This window comes from Xiphophorus couchianus, chromosome 4, assembly GCF_001444195.1.
Source record: "Xiphophorus couchianus chromosome 4, X_couchianus-1.0, whole genome shotgun sequence".
NCBI lineage: Eukaryota > Metazoa > Chordata > Actinopteri > Cyprinodontiformes > Poeciliidae > Xiphophorus > Xiphophorus couchianus.
This window is the reverse complement of record NC_040231.1, coordinates 15544004-15559921: the sequence shown is the minus strand read 5'-3', so window position 1 is coordinate 15559921 and position 15918 is coordinate 15544004. Positions and strand designations below refer to the sequence as shown.

General features: G+C 37.1%; 3 protein-coding genes across 4 annotated transcripts; all 3 read left to right on the top strand.

Annotated features, from left to right (window-relative positions):
- Positions 1-17: 17 nt before the first annotated feature.
- Positions 18-3716, top strand: pdcd5 (programmed cell death 5). Of its 2 annotated transcripts, XM_028015147.1 has the most exons (7): positions 18-147; positions 221-308; positions 1774-1814; positions 2501-2562; positions 2647-2738; positions 2816-2887; positions 2972-3716. In XM_028015147.1, the coding sequence occupies exons 2-7, from the start codon at positions 243-245 to the stop codon at positions 3017-3019; spliced, it is 381 nt and encodes a 126-aa protein (XP_027870948.1). In that variant the 5' UTR covers positions 18-147; positions 221-242; the 3' UTR covers positions 3020-3716. The 2 variants fall into 2 exon arrangements, with proteins under 2 accessions (XP_027870948.1, XP_027870947.1); XM_028015146.1 differs by having other exon boundaries at positions 142-308.
- Positions 3717-5278: 1562 nt separating this feature from the next.
- Positions 5279-11660, top strand: mvda (mevalonate (diphospho) decarboxylase a). The gene is made up of 10 exons (XM_028014196.1): positions 5279-5477; positions 5672-5742; positions 6413-6527; positions 6634-6783; positions 8227-8426; positions 8875-8949; positions 9029-9247; positions 9675-9790; positions 10327-10435; positions 10525-11660. The coding sequence occupies exons 1-10, from the start codon at positions 5402-5404 to the stop codon at positions 10603-10605; spliced, it is 1212 nt and encodes a 403-aa protein (XP_027869997.1). The 5' UTR covers positions 5279-5401; the 3' UTR covers positions 10606-11660.
- A 160-nt stretch (positions 11661-11820) lies between these two features.
- cyba (cytochrome b-245, alpha polypeptide) lies at positions 11821-14491 on the top strand. The gene is made up of 6 exons (XM_028014198.1): positions 11821-11980; positions 12217-12286; positions 12791-12865; positions 12962-13045; positions 13231-13312; positions 13690-14491. The coding sequence occupies exons 1-6, from the start codon at positions 11923-11925 to the stop codon at positions 13879-13881; spliced, it is 561 nt and encodes a 186-aa protein (XP_027869999.1). The 5' UTR covers positions 11821-11922; the 3' UTR covers positions 13882-14491.
- Positions 14492-15918: the final 1427 nt, after the last annotated feature.

Sequence of the window (15918 nt, the reverse complement as noted above, 5' to 3'; positions counted from 1 at the left end):
CATTTATTTATGAAAAAATGAACTGAGGCGAGTTTCAAATAGAAAACTCGGCTCAGCAGCTTCATTGATCCCCATCTGTGTTCCATTGCTTTCGCCTGAGCGCTTGATCTGTGTGATCTGCTCTCGACCATCTGGGGCTGTGCTAAGGTAGGGCCTTGTCTCTGATTTGAGTGGAGTGTGCATTTCGGGTACAGTATCTTATCTCGTTTTACATCCGAAGGAGAACGTTCCCGTGAATAATAATGGCAGACGAAGAATTGGAGGCGATAAGGCGGCAGAGGATGGCGGAACTGCAGGCGAAGCAAGGGGTGAGGACTGTGCACCGGAGCTGGAAACGTGATGGAGGCCCCCTTATAAGGAGATGCTGAATTCAGTCCTTTCATTGCTAACAATGTAGCTATGCTAAACACTGAAAACCATCTGATTACAGGGTCGTTTTCCCAATTACCAGATCACGCAAAGAAACGAAGCGAAGTCCGATCAACGTGTAAAACGTTCCTCCGGTGGTCGGGTTAACCAGATGCATAGCAACATGTCGGCGTTAGCTTTGTGTTGTTGTGTCAGCGCACACCCCCTGCAATCTGAAACTCTACAAAAACTGGTCGACTTGTAAAAATAGTGTTGTTTTTTTGTCGTTTAATAATACAACCGTTAAGTGTTGGGTTAAAGATGGTAAAGTATTTTGATATTCATTATTCGATTTGAAGCTTTTAATAAATGTTTAAAGTTACAAGCCAGTCTTTTTTTTTGTGTGTTCAATCAATTAACAAAATATATAGAATATTATAGCATTGATTGTTTTTTTTTCTATTTGGTTAGCTGTCCAGTTGGAAATCATTACTTAATCAGGATAAAAGTGTACCAAATTAAACTTTCACACATACGTCTTGTGTGACATCACATAAGGCAACTGATCAGAGTTATTTTCATAAATGTAAACACTTAGGAAAAACATTTTAGGAAAATTTGGTAACAGCAAAACTGACTGAAAAGTACCAGTGCAGACATTAGTTTCTACATCTAAAACTCGAGTTTTGTTATATAGAAAACTAATAATTACTTCAAAAATGTTGCATCTTGTTAGAAATTTGAGCTCTTTGCAGTATTTAATTCCCTTCTGAAGTGGTATTTTATTAGCTGAACGTTACTTATTGCGCAAAAATTACAGGTTTTTTTTGTGGACTGAGCCAGCGCTCCATCAACTAGCATAGGTCAATTACCCAAAATGTATTTTAAGCCTTAACAGCATGGCAATGTCTCTGTGATAATATTTTATTTAAATGTATAAAAAAAAACTTACAGTAGTTTTACAGAGTTGTTTTTACATCTGATATAAATGTTTATTAAATTAAGTCTATTGTTACAACTAGTTGTGGATCTCTTTGAAGGAAACCAGAAATCAGTAAATGTAATCGGTGCATCTGTATTAACACAATACAATTCAAGGCTAAAACTCATCTATTTAGAGTGGCCTTTGATTAATAATATTTAATAATGATGCATATTTGATAATGATTATTCTCGATTATTTGACTAAATGCCATCATTGTTGAAATGTACAGTACAAAGAAACTTGATTTGACAATAAAATGTATCCGAGGCTCATTGACGCGTGGGTTGCAGGATGATTCATTATCTTATTTGCACAAATTTATACCAACCAAGAGCAGAAATCCTAAAGTAATGTATTTAAGAAGAACTGTAAACATTTAGGCTGTGTTCTGTAATTTTAGTGCAGAATTAATAGAGTAAAGCTGTGCTGTCTGTTTTCAGGATGCTTCAAATAATCAGCATGGTGAAGAAGCTAAACAAAGGTAAGGTTCCTGGGATATTTAAAATCATGGAGCTAAAGTGATTTAGTATTTTTTCCTTTTGTTGTACTGATCCTTCCTCTCATACAAGACAGTTATTGTTTGGGATTTTCTGAGCTGATCTCAATCAAGTATTGAAATGGACTCCTGACCAATACATTAAAAACTAAAACAATTGATCATTCTAACTTGTCCACAGTTTAGAATTGCTTTAAGACAGAAGATTGGAGCGGTTCAGGAAGCACTTGGCACTTAAGCAATGTTGGATATTTCTCAAAGCAATATCTTATTTTTATTCCATCATTATTACTTGTCCTTTAAAAGTTGGACAACCCGCTTAGTTTACTGAACCTTTCTTTCCCCTGGCTGATAATTAAATAAAACAACTTCAAGAACATGAGTGTTATTTATTGCACTTCAGAATAAATAACACTCATTTTATTTAAACTTTATTGTACTTTGGTTATGCGCGGTGCAGATCTTTGTCAACCATCAGCTTAAACATCAGGTTTCTTGAGTTGTATAAATCCTGTAAATATTCAGCCATGAATGTAATATTTGTCATTGCAACTGTGTGTCTGTACAGGTGTTCTGGTGTATTTTTGCTTAAAATAATTTTCATTTCAGTTTTTGTTTTTAACTGGGTTCAGCTGAACCAATGTGGAAATGTTATTTTTGTTTATTTACAGAGAAACTGAAATGAGGAACTCGATATTGGCTCAAGTCCTGGACCAGTCTGCTCGAGCAAGATGTAAGGGCACACTCAAATTTAGATTTTACTAAATGCATATTTTGCATGCCATTACACACATTTTTATTACATATTTGTTTCCAGTAAGCAATCTTGCATTGGTGAAGCCAGAGAAGGCAAATGCGGTCGAGAACTATCTGATTCAGATGGCTCGATTTGGAAAGCTAGGAGGAAAGGTAAGACAGAAGGAACAAAACACTGTGTGCTTTTTATCATCTCCACGGCAGAATTACGAGCAATGTTCTCTTTTCAGATTTCTGAGTCCGGCTTAATAGAGATTCTAGAAAAAGTCAGTCAGCAAACGGAGAAAAAGACCACAGTTACAGTAAGTTCCCCTGAAATGCCTTAAAACCATCAATTCAGTTTCTGTCCATCTCGCCTCACACTGCGCTTTGTGCCTGACTGGCAGTTCAACAGACGGAGGGTGATGGACTCAGACGATGAGGATGATTACTGAGTTTAGACAAAAGCGCTGGAATGAGGCAAAAAAAATTCCAGGAGGTGAAATGCATTGCTGGGATTCTGCGAGGATCTCTGACTCGTGTCTACTCATTAAATTCCTGGGATGCCACACTACCTTCTGTGTCCTTGGAACGGAGACAACAAAACAGAAGAACAAAGATGTTAGGTTAATATTCTCCTGCGTGGAGGGGGATTTAAAGGAAGCACACAGTGTTCACAAAGGTTTTTGCAGGCCCATGATAGCTGATGACACTGTCTGACTCCTCCTCACAACAGTTCTGTTCTTTTTATTTCCCTCCTTATGGTTAAACTCTGTTTTGCAGACATGGGATGCAAGACATTCATTTTATCTGAACTGTTCTGCAATAAATCTTTTTTTTTTATTCAGAACTAATGTCCTGTTAGGTTTGAACATTTCTCTTGCATTGTTTTCTCGTTGCTGACTCGTGCTTCTAAAGTTTTCATTAAAAATAATAATACAAAAAGCCTTATACATTAAAACCTTTTTTTTTCCACCTTCAAGTATAACCATGGTTCATTTAAGAATTTATGCAAATTAATCTGTTTCATTTAATTGCACGGGAAGTTGGAACCATGATATTTTCAAGTTTCGGTTTAATTTCCAAAGCCAGAGTTAACAGATTGCCAATGTATCCAAAAACTGTTGAAAATAAAAAACGTGTACAAATGTCTGTCTTTATCTCCTTGTAATTTATTAGATTTTAAAGTGTTTTGTTCCTGTATGTTGCAATCATCTCATCTAGGTTGTCCACACCTCCTTTATTGTAATTGTCTAGGATGATGCCTGGCTTCTTGTCCATATGGTTGATTAGCATCTTCTAAGCGTAGTTGGTTTTGGCATCGCAGGTCACACATGACTTGATCCCATATTTTACTGGCCTTTAATGATACATCTTCATGACATTTTGTTTTGTTATCGTGTCATACAGTATTTGAATGCTGCTGAGGGCCATGGTATTTGTTCATTTTTTAACAGAAAAGACTCTTTCAGCTTGAGGCATTTCTTCTTCTGTGGTTAAATCTGCATCTTTCAATGAGTTGGATTCCTCCCAATCTGTTTTTTGATACTTCTTGGGATCAGTTGTGTTTCTGGTCATTAAAAAAGAAAAAAGTTTCTAAAACCTGTTCAGCAGTGAAACGTGAACCCATGAGTGCAGCAGATAGGATTCGGGGTACTGTAATCTGTATCACATTTATCCACCTTATTCCTGGCAGAATGAAACCATTATGGGTCCTACTTCCGGTGGACGCTGGAAATAGCAGAAAAGCACTGGCTTTCGTTGGACACGTACGTTAATCGTAGTAGTTACATTTCTTGTTTTCCATCCATCCATTTTCTGTTCACCCTTGTCCCTAATGGGGTCGGGAGGTGCTGGTGTCTATCTCCAGCTACGTTCCGGGCGAGAGGCGGGGTACACCCTGGACAGGTCGCCAGTCTGTCGCAGGGCAACACAGAGACACACAGGACAAACAACCATTCACACACACACACACACACCTAGGGAGAATTTAGATAGACCAATTAACCTAACAGTCATGTTTTTGGACTGTGGGAGGAAGCCGGAGTACCCGGAGAGAACCCACGCATGCACAGGGAGAACATGTAAACTCCATGCTGAAAGACCCCGGGCCGGGAATCGAACCCAGGACCTTCTTACTGCAAAGCAACAGTGCTACCAACTGACTAATATTGTATAATAGTAAACAAAAATACTCTTTACTAAATGGCTACAAGATGCTGAATTACAAGTTATCACAGATGCAGTTAATACAAAGTTAACAAATGAAAGATTTGTAAATTATGTAAAATAATATAGCAAAAAGTTCTTTTTTTAAGTAGTTAAAAGCAAACAAAGGCATTTTGTTTGTTAATTTTTGCCGATTAGGGATACCATGTACTTAAAAACTCAAATTCTGCTTTTAGAAAAGAAAAATAAAGCCAATAAAAATACTTCAGATCATGGCCTTTTGAATTGAGTCACTAAAATATATGAACGTTTTGGTGATATTTAAGTTTATCAGGCTGTAACCTGTATGTTGCTTTTTGAAAACTTATTGGTTTGCTACAGTAAAACATGTCCCAGTCTCTGTGTAGGCGTGTGTCCTTGCTCCACTTCTGCACGACCGTGGTCAGATGGTTGCTCATTGGCCAGTTGGACTTTTACGTCTATTAAGTTCCATTTGATTGGTGGAGGGTAAAGCCACATGTTTATGATCAGCCAATCAGAAGAGCTTGCTAGGAAACAGCTACGGTGTGCTTGGATTAGCAGTAGAGATCATGCTAAACACACGAAACCCTTCGTACAGAGGAGGTTAAGTTTGAAGGTAGCCCAAAAATCGGCTCACAGACAGAACTATGCCTGAAGACAGCATGGACAAACCGAGTATAGTTACGTGCACCGCTCCTGTGAATATAGCTGTCATTAAATACTGTAAGTACCGCCTGGACTTGCTTGATTTAACCTCAATTGTTTTAGTAATAGTCGTGAAACATGTAAAACATCCATTACATTACATTATCTTTACATGGTGGTTTAAAAACTCCATATTTGTGACCATTTGAGTGAAAATCATCCTTTATAGTCTTTAACTCATCTGTTACTAAAGTGACTACCTTATATTGCAGGGGGGAAGAGGGATGAAGATTTAATTTTACCCATCAATTCATCTATGAGCGTCACTTTGCATCAAGACCAGGTTGGGGAAACTGTTTCTGATCGCAGCTAATGAATAACAAAAGTTAGGCCTTCTTGCAATTTTTAGCACTGCTTATTAATACATACTTTAGTAAGTATTAATAAGCAGCATATTGGCTTGTTAGTAACACAAGCAGACATGGAGTAAAAATTTGGTGTATTGCTAAAAAAACTCAGCAGGAGTGTTTTTTATATTAAGATTTTTGTATATGAATTATGTATACAATGAAAATTTAGCAGCAATATTAGTAATACAGAATAAGCAATATATTTTAGAACAAACAAGAGTAGTTACAACTGATTACAAAAGCATTTGTATTATTCTTTTCGTTTTACGTTGCGTGAAAAACAACGGGACCATAATAGCTTTATTCAAAATGATCATGATGTAAGATTATCTAACCATCCCATTTCCCATTTGGATGCCTGTTGTATTTCGTGCTTTTGAACTTAAACCCTTCAGTGTTAAAATGTGTGACTGACTTGATCTATAAACCTTTCTTTGTACATTTTTGAAGGTCATATCAAGCTTTTAAATTAGAAAAAAAAACAACCTTGCTTTTCTTTTGGACATTGAGTTGTGTAAATTGGAGTACATGATGATAATTTATGACATCAGTAGTTAAATGCTATGTGGTATAAACCTGTCTTGCATTATTTCCTATGCTCAGTTGAAAACGACAACAACAGTTGCAATCAGCCGATCCTTTCAGGAGGACAGACTGTGGCTCAATGGCAAAGAGGAGGACATTACCCATCAAAGACTGCAGTCCTGTCTGAGGGAAAGTAAGTCATGTCTGCTTATTTTTTCCTCTTGAAATCTGTAGAGTACAGAAATGTTATTCTAGTAAAGCAGAGGCTATTATCCGTTTATTTTTATTCTTCTATTTAGTCAGACGGTTAGCGAGGAAGAGACGTAATGATGGAGACGCTCGTGCGACTGATTCAGTGGGATTGTCTCATAAAGTCCACATTTGCTCTGTTAACAACTTCCCCACTGCTGCTGGACTCGCCTCTTCCGCAGCTGGATTTGCTTGTCTTGGTGAGCTTGTGTATTTCTTAGCAGAGGTGGGGACTCGAGTCACATGACTTGGACTCGAGTCAGACTCGAGTCGTTAAAATCACGACTTGAGACTTGACTTGAAAAAATGCTCAAAGACTCGGACTTGACTTTGACTTTCATGCCATTGACTTGGGACTTGACTCGACTTGAAGCTGTTTACTTGAAAAGACTTGATATTTTTTACTCAAAGTCTTAAAATTTAAAACACATTATTTATAAAGTGGCGTCATTAATTAATTTCACTCATTCCGTATCAATATGCGCAGACCGTCACTATGGTTTTCCTCTCTCCTTATGTATGTATGTGTACGTAGCTGCAGCACAACCAATCAAATTAACAGGATTTGGACATTTAAAAAAACGCAGCAAAGCTACAGAGCTCAGGGAACGAAATACGAAATAACCGCTCGAATATGCTTCCGCGAGTAATTTCTTTTGACTACGTAGGTTATGAACTTTCGACTAAAAAACGAACTGCAACTTGTAAAACATGCAAGAAGAGAATATCGGATGGAGATGCCACGACGTCCAACTTTGTCCGGCATTTGAAGCTTCACAAAGATCGGTAGGTGGCGCTTTTCTTTTGCTGTAAGATAGTTGACTTTAGCTAACTTCGTGTTAGCATGTGTACTCCGGGTTAAATTGGTGATGATTTACCATAAATCCGGTCCTTCAAATGCCTCCACAAATAATGTGCACCGTGTTAGCTCAGGAAGCCGGTGGATAGTGAGCGGGGCTCCGGAACAGAAAGCAGATTCTGGACCTGAACACAGGGAACAGAGTCTCTCTGTCCCATCATGATGATGAGCCGGGTCTAGTATCATCTAAGGATGGTTGGTGTATTTGAAGACATCTACGTTGGGAAATTATATTGACAATATATTGTTTTGACAGGTCAGAGAAAAGAGGAAAAAACTGCTGTTATGGTTCTTTGTATTGTGCTGTGGAAATGTCAGCATTTTCCTCTTTTTTTATTGAATATCAAGTTTAACAGAACTGGGCAATAAAGTGGTCCAATTTAAAAATATTTTTTATACTTTGTGTTCAGCTACACATGTTCGATCATTTGAGATAAATACATATTTTAAAACGAACAAATGGTCTATTATTTGAATTTTATGTATAATTGCAAATTATAAAAAAAATAATAATTAAAACGACTCGAAATGACTTGAAATTAAAGGTTCCTGACTTGAGACTTGACTCGACTTTTGCCTGTCTTTACTTGAGACTTGACTCGGACTTGAGGACAGAGACTTGAGACTTACTTGAGACTTGCAACACAGTGACTTGGTCACACCTCTGTTTCTTAGTGTCCGCTGTTATAGTGCTTGACAAAAGTGACTATTTTATTATGTTACTATTATTGGGTAGATTTTTTTTTTTACCAGTGTTTTTTGTTCTATGCATTTTGTGTTGCAGTTTATACTCTGGCTCAGGCATTCGGTGTGGAAGGAGAGCTGTCTGGGATTGCTCGTCAGGGCTCAGGCAGTGCCTGCAGAAGCATGTATGGCGGGTTTGTCCAGTGGATCATGGGAAGCAAAGAGGATGGGAAAGACAGTGTAGCCCAGCAGGTGGAGCCAGAGAGTCACTGGCCTGAGCTCAGGATTCTTGTTCTAGTGGTAGGTCTGACTCTGAGAATTAAACTGTCACAAACGGGAATAAAAATGTTCTTGTGAATTGTTGTTGCCATTTCTATATCTACAAATAAAGTGGTTATTAGATTAGCTTTTCACAGTAGTTTAAAAATATTGAAATAGGTATTTTTATACTTATTCTGTATAAAAAGACACATAATCCTTTATTTCTGCTGAAACGGGCTTTAATTTTTCTGTGACCTGTGTGTACCCAAGCCTCAACTTCCTGGCTGATATCTTGAGATGTTACTTCAGTGCTTGTGTGGTTATTATGGTCAAACACTTTAGTTTCATCAGAACAGAAAACATGAACCCAAAAATTTCACTTTGTCCCTGCGTACATTTGCAAAGTGTAATCTGATTTTCTGTGTTTCTTGTGGAGTAATGGCTTCTTCCTCGCTGAGTAACCTCACACTTTCTTTTTTCTTTTCAGGCTAGTTCTGAACGGAAACCAATAGGGAGCACCTCTGGGATGCAAACCAGTGTACAAACAAGTTTACTGTTACAGGTACTTTATTTGAGTCCAACACTGTGTTTTTAATCGGAGTGGTTGAAACACTGAGCATGATTTGTGTGTTTGTGCGTAGCACCGAGCAGACGCTATCGTCCCACGTCGGATGGTAGATATGATCGAAGCAGTGCGAAAAAAGGATTTTCCTGCATTTGCAGAGCTGACCATGAAGGACAGCAACCAGTTTCATGCCACCTGCCTTGACACCCACCCACCTATCTTCTACCTCAACAGTGTCTCCCAGCAGATCATTCACTTGGTGCATCGGTATAACAAATACTGTGGGGAGACCAGGGTGAGCAACTGGAAAATCTGTTCCTAAGCAGAGAAAGTCATTGTGTAAAATACCTGTGAAAATTCAGTTTGAATACAAATATTGATTTATTACTTTATGATTTATTATTATTTCTTTTGACAACAGAAAGCTAAAGGAATTATATTTTTTGATGGATTAAGATCTCATACCAATATGACTAGATATTTAGTTTTAAAAACTGTGAAAGTTTAAACTTTCAAACTAACCTCACTAGTCCTTTTTACATTGGCAAACTTTTCATTATCTTCGTCTATTTTTTTTTAAAACACAAATTTGCCTAATTTGTTGCAGCTGAACTTGTCCGGTTGTGTAATGAAGATGTGAAACTTGCAGGTTGTTTTTGAAATGAGGAACAGGAAAGAGCATCTCTCAAGCTGCTCTTCACACCCTGTCTGCTCTCTTGTAGGTGGCCTACAGTTTTGATGCAGGTCCCAACGCTGTGATCTTCACTCTGCAGCAGTTTGTTCCAGAGTTTGTGCAGCTGGTTCAGCACTTCTTCCCCCCAGACAGAAATGGAGAAGAGTACGTTAACAGATAAATGTACTTTTTAGATTTATTCATTTATCAGTCATTTTATCAGCTTTTTTCATTAGTTTTGAACATTTTCAGAACAATCACTTTAAGCTTTCCATAGAAGACATTTTTGCATTTATTTTGCAGTGGTGCCAAAAAAGATCTTACGTAGTTTATATGAATTTAGCAAATCAGAAGTCAAGCTACAATAAGTCACAATGACCCACATTTGGCAACCTTTATAAATATGTTCTGATGTTGCCCATGTTACCAGCTATCAATCTGAAACAGTTTCTCAATATAGACACCCATTCAGATAATAGCTTAATTTGTAAGATTTCTGCTGGTTCTTTCTTTCAAATTAAAGAACACAAAAAGGAAAGCTGCCTGATAACTTTCTTGGTCCTCTACAGGCAAAAACAATGACAAAATAATAAACTGGTGCCACCTACATATAACCTGTTGAAGCTCATGTTTACCTAGTAGGGTGTGTTTGCTTTTAGTTCTCTGGATGATGTCACTAAGTGTTTGCTACTTATCTTTAGTTTTATTAAAGGTCTTCCCGTCAAGGGTGCTGCTCTTTCCATGGAGCTGAAGCAGAATATTGGCCTAGAGCCCGTTCCAAAGGGAATCAACTACATAATTAGCACAGAGGTTTGAAGAAGCACAATTAAAAAATAATTTTCAACAAATGTGCGCACACAAGATTTGTCTTTTTTTTAATGATGTGTGATACCTTTTAGGCTGGACCAGGCCCTCGTGTTGTTGACGATCCGTCTGAGCACCTCCTCTCAGCAGAAGGTTTACCGAAGAAGACGGTCTGAGAAGTCTCTTACCCCAAGAAGCTAATTCTGCTCAGCGGCAATAAAGCTTACTCAGGAGATCTGAAATTTACAAGATGAAGCATTTTATTTCTATTTTGTATTAAAAAAAGAATCTGTTTTTTATAAGATTTTACCACTCAGTAAGTCCCTTTAAAAAATTCCTCATCAATCTGAAAACACTCATTTCTCAAATTCCTGTGTAGCTCTCTACATTTTCTTTTATGTGTTGTTAGCTAGAAAGTCACATCGTAAATAAATGTGTACTCTGGCACCAAGTTCGTACTTTGTTTTTATTTTAAAGTGTAAATCCAGTCAAGTGATTTTAAATCTAGTCAAATGTTTTCTTCTGGATTCCTTGAATTTTACGTATTTTTCATAAATATTTTTATTTTAATTAACTTCAGCGATGTTGATGCAAATAATAAAATTTGGCCAAGTTCTGTATTGTTTTTTTGTTTGTTAAAAATGTAATTTAAATGCCATTTAAACTAAATTGAGCTATCTCTGCACTTTTTGTTTAAATTTGATTTTGATACTTTCTGTATGATTTTCCATTCCGGGGTGTTGAGATACCTTTAAATGTCATGTTTTATTGTCCATATGGTGAAGAGTTGTTTACATTTCATGCAAATATAGCAGTTTGGATAATATTCCATGTCAGGTTTTTTTTTTTAAAAGATAAAATGGAATTGTTGAAACGTACATTTAAGGGTTTCAATATTCATTACTAGTTTTGTATAGTGAGAACTAAAGGTAATAATTGCATTAAAAAAGTATATGCATATATTGCTGAGATTTAGAAAGAAATCTCTTAAAATGACAGGTGGAGCACTAGATGATTAAAAGTTACAGTAATGGCCTATCACGTTTATTAATTAAAATTTATTATAAAACTACATTTTTTCAAAATCATGCATATCTGGTTTGTCCCAATAGCTACTAATAATCCTCTCTTCCATCAATAAAGATTCTGCAAGTTAGAAAAACATCTTCCTTATTGAAGAGAACACCAGTAAAACATTCTACAGGTAAATAAAAGTTACACATAAAAAAAAAATGTTTTCTTTGTCCAGCCCTCATTCTTCCCGTCAGTTGTCGTTGCCGTCCGGCAAGTTCGGAGCTGTTAAGCCCTCCTCTCTGCTGTCTAGGCAACTTTTCGGAAATGACGAGCGAAATAGGGACAGGTTAACGCAAGCCCCGCCCACCAGCCCTTAAATCGGCGTGCTTTTAATCACGTAAACACAGTCTCTTCCTTGTGGCGCTCCGTTCCCTCCCGCAGCGCTTCAGAGACTTTCAGCAGCTGTCCAGGTGGTCGCGATGGGGAAGATAGAGTGGGCGATGTGGGCCAATGAACAGGCTCTAGCTTCGGGGCTCAGTGAGTATGAAAACTTAATTCAAATAAATTGAGCTCATTTTAAAATTTTGGTTTGAGAGAACTAATTGACTTCATAACGTATAAGTTGGAACCGTTTCTCTCTCAGCGTTTCTGCAAAAACAATTTACTGCAACATCACGATAAATTAGAATACATGTTAACACAGTCTGGCTTTTTGGCGTGGAGTCACAGAAGGTGCTTTGTTTTAATCTCACCTTCCTGTTTCCTTCTTTCAGTTCTTCTTGCTGGAGGAATAGTAGGTGTGGCTGGCCAGTTCAGAGGCTGGGAGTTTGCTGCTTATGCAGTGTATCCTTTACACCTGACAAGGAATAAAACCCACTTCAAAAAATTCAGATGATGGGGGAAAATATAGCTTTCTTTTCTTTTCCTTTCCTTTAAAAAAAACTTCCTTTTTTAAGGAGTTTCATGTAGTCCTTGCATGCAGGAAATGTGGAACTATAGTCACCCTATCTATCTATCTATCTATCTATCTATCTATCTATCTATCTATCTATCTATCTCATAAAATAAATTGACAAGGTTTAAAATACTATATTAAAGGCATGTATAAAATAGTTTTTGGAGTAAATACAAGTATGTTTAAAAAGTGTCAATTTTTATAGACAGTACTGTCTGTAAATCTGTGCTAGGCACAATATCTGCAAAACGTTGTGCATTAGATGTATAGTTAATGTCCTGCCATAAGTATTTTTTAAATGACTGTCTTGTTGACTGTTTTGGTTATACTGGCACACTTTCTTTTGTTGGTTGTGAGGAATTAATGAAGTGTCAGCCTTGACAGAAAACCAGTGCCGCTGGCGTGTTTGTGTGTCTGCTTGAATATCCAAGAGGCAAGAGGGCCAAAGGAACAAGTGTGGAAAGAACGTAAGCAGTGCTGCAGTTTTCTCTCTATTTTCTTCATCTGCCTTGCACTCATGTTATGTGATGATCATAAAATGATGCTTATTTACTGTCTGTTAGGGGCCAGTATTGTTTCACAGTGTGCGTAAAAGCCTTTGGACCGCTGACAAGGAACTACTACGTCAGAGCATTTTTACATGCAGCGTGAGTTTATTTGGGTTTTATGCACATTTGGAATCTCTCTTGATGAGTTTGTTGGAGGCCTTAAATATGGATTGGTGGGATTGGCCTACTCGGGTTGTAAAACAGCATTCCTCCTCTTCATTTAATCTGGCTAAACAAAAGGCTTAACATTCCATCGCCTTCTGTCCTTTGTTTTTCCTTTTCAGCATCTGTGTTCCCGGAGGTTTTATGTTAGCAACTGTCCTTGGATGTGTCTGCCTCGGCATTGCCAGCCTCATCTACCTTGCAGTAAATTGACTTTTTTAAAAACGTTTTTATCAGATTTTGGCTCCACTTGAGCAGGTTAATAACTGTGAATTCTAAGAAAGGAAGTACAGAAACAAGGAAATTGTAATAAGGAAGAGATTGTTGCTCAGTCCTTCCACAGTTGCGACATGACCTCAGAGTTTTGAAACTTGACCGGTCAAAGATGTTGCTGAACTATTCAATAGCTCAAAATGGTCAAGCTAAAGATAAAGTGTACACAGTTGATGCAGTTAAAAGCACAGTTTTTATAGCTTTACAAACAACAATGTTTAGAAAATAACCAGCTTACTATTATTTATAAGTTTTAGTAGCTAGATAGATGCTCAAAAGACTCAAAATGTCTTTGTCTTGTTTTCCAGGCAGCTATTCGAGGTGAGCACTGGGAGCCCATTCTTCCACGGAAAGAAGTGCGAAAGCCAGTCGCAGAGAGCATCAAGAATCCTCCACAGAACCCACCACCAAGACCTCCTCCAGAGATGCGCAGGAAACAAGCAAAGGACCTTGAATCAGCTGCCTATGATAACCCCATCCCAGTTACTGCAGATGAGTAACAGGTCCAGAACTATGCCCTTATTATTCACCCTCCTCTGTCAAAAAATGACAGTCATTGTGGAAGCTCCCTGGATTCAGTGACTGTAGATGAAAAAAGTTTTCAGAAGTTTGTTGATGCCTCTGAGCGGGCAGAGCCTTCCTACGTCACGGATTACTGGAACTATAGTTCAGAGAAAAATAAATGACGAAATTTAGTTTTTTTTTTTTTTTTACTTTTGATGAACAAAATATGCTGCAGGCAAATTTAATTCTGTAGCTGCTAGACTGCAACCAAGGGCAACTATTGTCACTTTAGAGTACTGTATGCTAGATGTTAGCGCTTACCGGTCCGATGAAGCAAAGGTCACAGCCTGATGCTGCTTTATGTTTGAGTTTGTAAATTCTTATTAGCATGCAAACGCCTTATGGAAGAATTTTGTATCGTAACTGTAATTTCTGTGTGTTTGTGTTTAAAAGCCTTGGGTTACAGTTGTTTACAGTTTTATGGTACTATTTATACCTTTAGATAACATTAGCTGTTTCCAGCTGATATTGTCCTTTTTATCATTTGTTTTTTGGTGTTAGTCATAGTTTAATTATCTTGTAAATAAATCTTTTGCTTCCTTTGAATCGTTGGTTGTAGACTTCTGTTTTTTCTGTTTCCTTTAAAAAATAATTAAAGAAATGACATTTGCAAGTTCCTCTTTTCGCAACAACTGGATTTCAGTATTACAGAAATTCCCTTTGTCCTCCAAAGTATTTTTTCTTTTTGTCTACAATCATGCTAAATATGATCCATTATTCTTTTTAAGAGGGAAGCAGTGTATTTATAGATTTGCTCGTGAAACACGTTTTGCATGTTGGAGTCATTTTATTGCTCATGAAACAGGGTTTTCTACTTTGTTATTTTTATCCTGTTACTGGTCACAGCTTATCTTTAATGGGTTGCTGGCTGTTTGGAAACCTCAACCATGAAAAAAATGGTTCCTTCTTTCAATAAGTCTGACAGTCTAGTTCATGTTACATCTGAAAGCATGTCTCAGTTTGGTTGCCATTTTTCCAATTTAAGAATTTTAAAATATCTAGGTTTGAAATAGCAGGAAGTTGGAGCGTATTTTCCACTGGATTTTAGTTATACTCAAAGTTTGAAGAGATAAATTGAACTCTGCAATCACATTTCTGCAGAGTTCTTGAAAGGTTTCAGACTGAAACTCTGCTCCACAGTGTTGACTCAAGTTCAAAGAGTGTGTGTATAAGAAAAATAGCTGTTTTAATGTATTCAAAAATGAAATAATTAATTTTACTCTACATACAAAAACAACTGCAAAAAAAATTAATAGTCATAGTATTTGAGGTATTATTTCTTCTAACTTCTATTTTATGAATTGTTTTTTGGAACATGATTTAAAAATTCAGAGAGTATTTTTTGCTTTTGTAAATAAAAAGAAAAATATCCCCAGATTTGTTAATTTTTGTGCATGAGTACAATAAAAAATATGAATGTCCAGCTAGTGTCTGTAGAAATATCATCTGAAGGTTTTAGATAGAGCTAGCCCAATAGCCAGAATGCTGATGACTAAAAAACAAACTAAAAGTAAACAGTAAAACTAAACAAACCAAAAAGGCCTACAGGTGTGTTTGGTGCAGACCTCTAAGCTCCAAACACACCCATATTGGATCCATAATGACAAGTATGGATCCCAGCACAATGTGGAGACAAAATAAACCAATATCTAAAGAAGACCTGATATGTAAGGTGTAGAAAAAACTCTGTTGAAAGTAAGACTTATACATCGGTACTGTGTATGTGCTGTCTAGAGGCCTCTATAACTGGGCCAAATATCCTCATAATTGGGTTGTTCTGATACAAGCTGCAGTTTGAAATAAAATCCTTCACTGCTCAACTGAAGTTGTGTCTGCAGAGTCTTTTTTTCCCCTGAAGCATTCTCACACCGGCATTTTGAAGACAACTACCAGTCACACACCACACTGTTCTTTCTAAATGACAGTAAATATGGAAAAAAGACACATAGTGTAGTGCTAAATAACGGAAATCC

What these genes read in the sequence shown, in the direction of transcription:
- pdcd5 (XM_028015147.1), top strand. Translation starts at nt 243, where the DNA reads ATGGCAGACGAAGAATTGGAGGCGATAAGGCGGCAGAGGATGGCGGAA. An exon ending in AACTGCAGGCGAAGCAAGGG is followed by an intron (nt 309 to 1,773) that starts GTGAGGACTGTG and finishes GTCTGTTTTCAG; the next exon opens with GATGCTTCAAATAATCAGCA. An exon ending in AGAAAAAGACCACAGTTACA is followed by an intron (nt 2,888 to 2,971) that starts GTAAGTTCCCCT and finishes CCTGACTGGCAG; the next exon opens with TTCAACAGACGGAGGGTGAT.
- mvda (XM_028014196.1), top strand. Translation starts at nt 5,402, where the DNA reads ATGCCTGAAGACAGCATGGACAAACCGAGTATAGTTACGTGCACCGCT. An exon ending in AGCTGGATTTGCTTGTCTTG is followed by an intron (nt 6,784 to 8,226) that starts GTGAGCTTGTGT and finishes TTTGTGTTGCAG; the next exon opens with TTTATACTCTGGCTCAGGCA. An exon ending in ACTACATAATTAGCACAGAG is followed by an intron (nt 10,436 to 10,524) that starts GTTTGAAGAAGC and finishes GATACCTTTTAG; the next exon opens with GCTGGACCAGGCCCTCGTGT.
- cyba (XM_028014198.1), top strand. Translation starts at nt 11,923, where the DNA reads ATGGGGAAGATAGAGTGGGCGATGTGGGCCAATGAACAGGCTCTAGCT. An exon ending in AGAGCATTTTTACATGCAGC is followed by an intron (nt 13,046 to 13,230) that starts GTGAGTTTATTT and finishes TTTCCTTTTCAG; the next exon opens with CATCTGTGTTCCCGGAGGTT. An exon ending in CCAGCCTCATCTACCTTGCA is followed by an intron (nt 13,313 to 13,689) that starts GTAAATTGACTT and finishes CTTGTTTTCCAG; the next exon opens with GCAGCTATTCGAGGTGAGCA.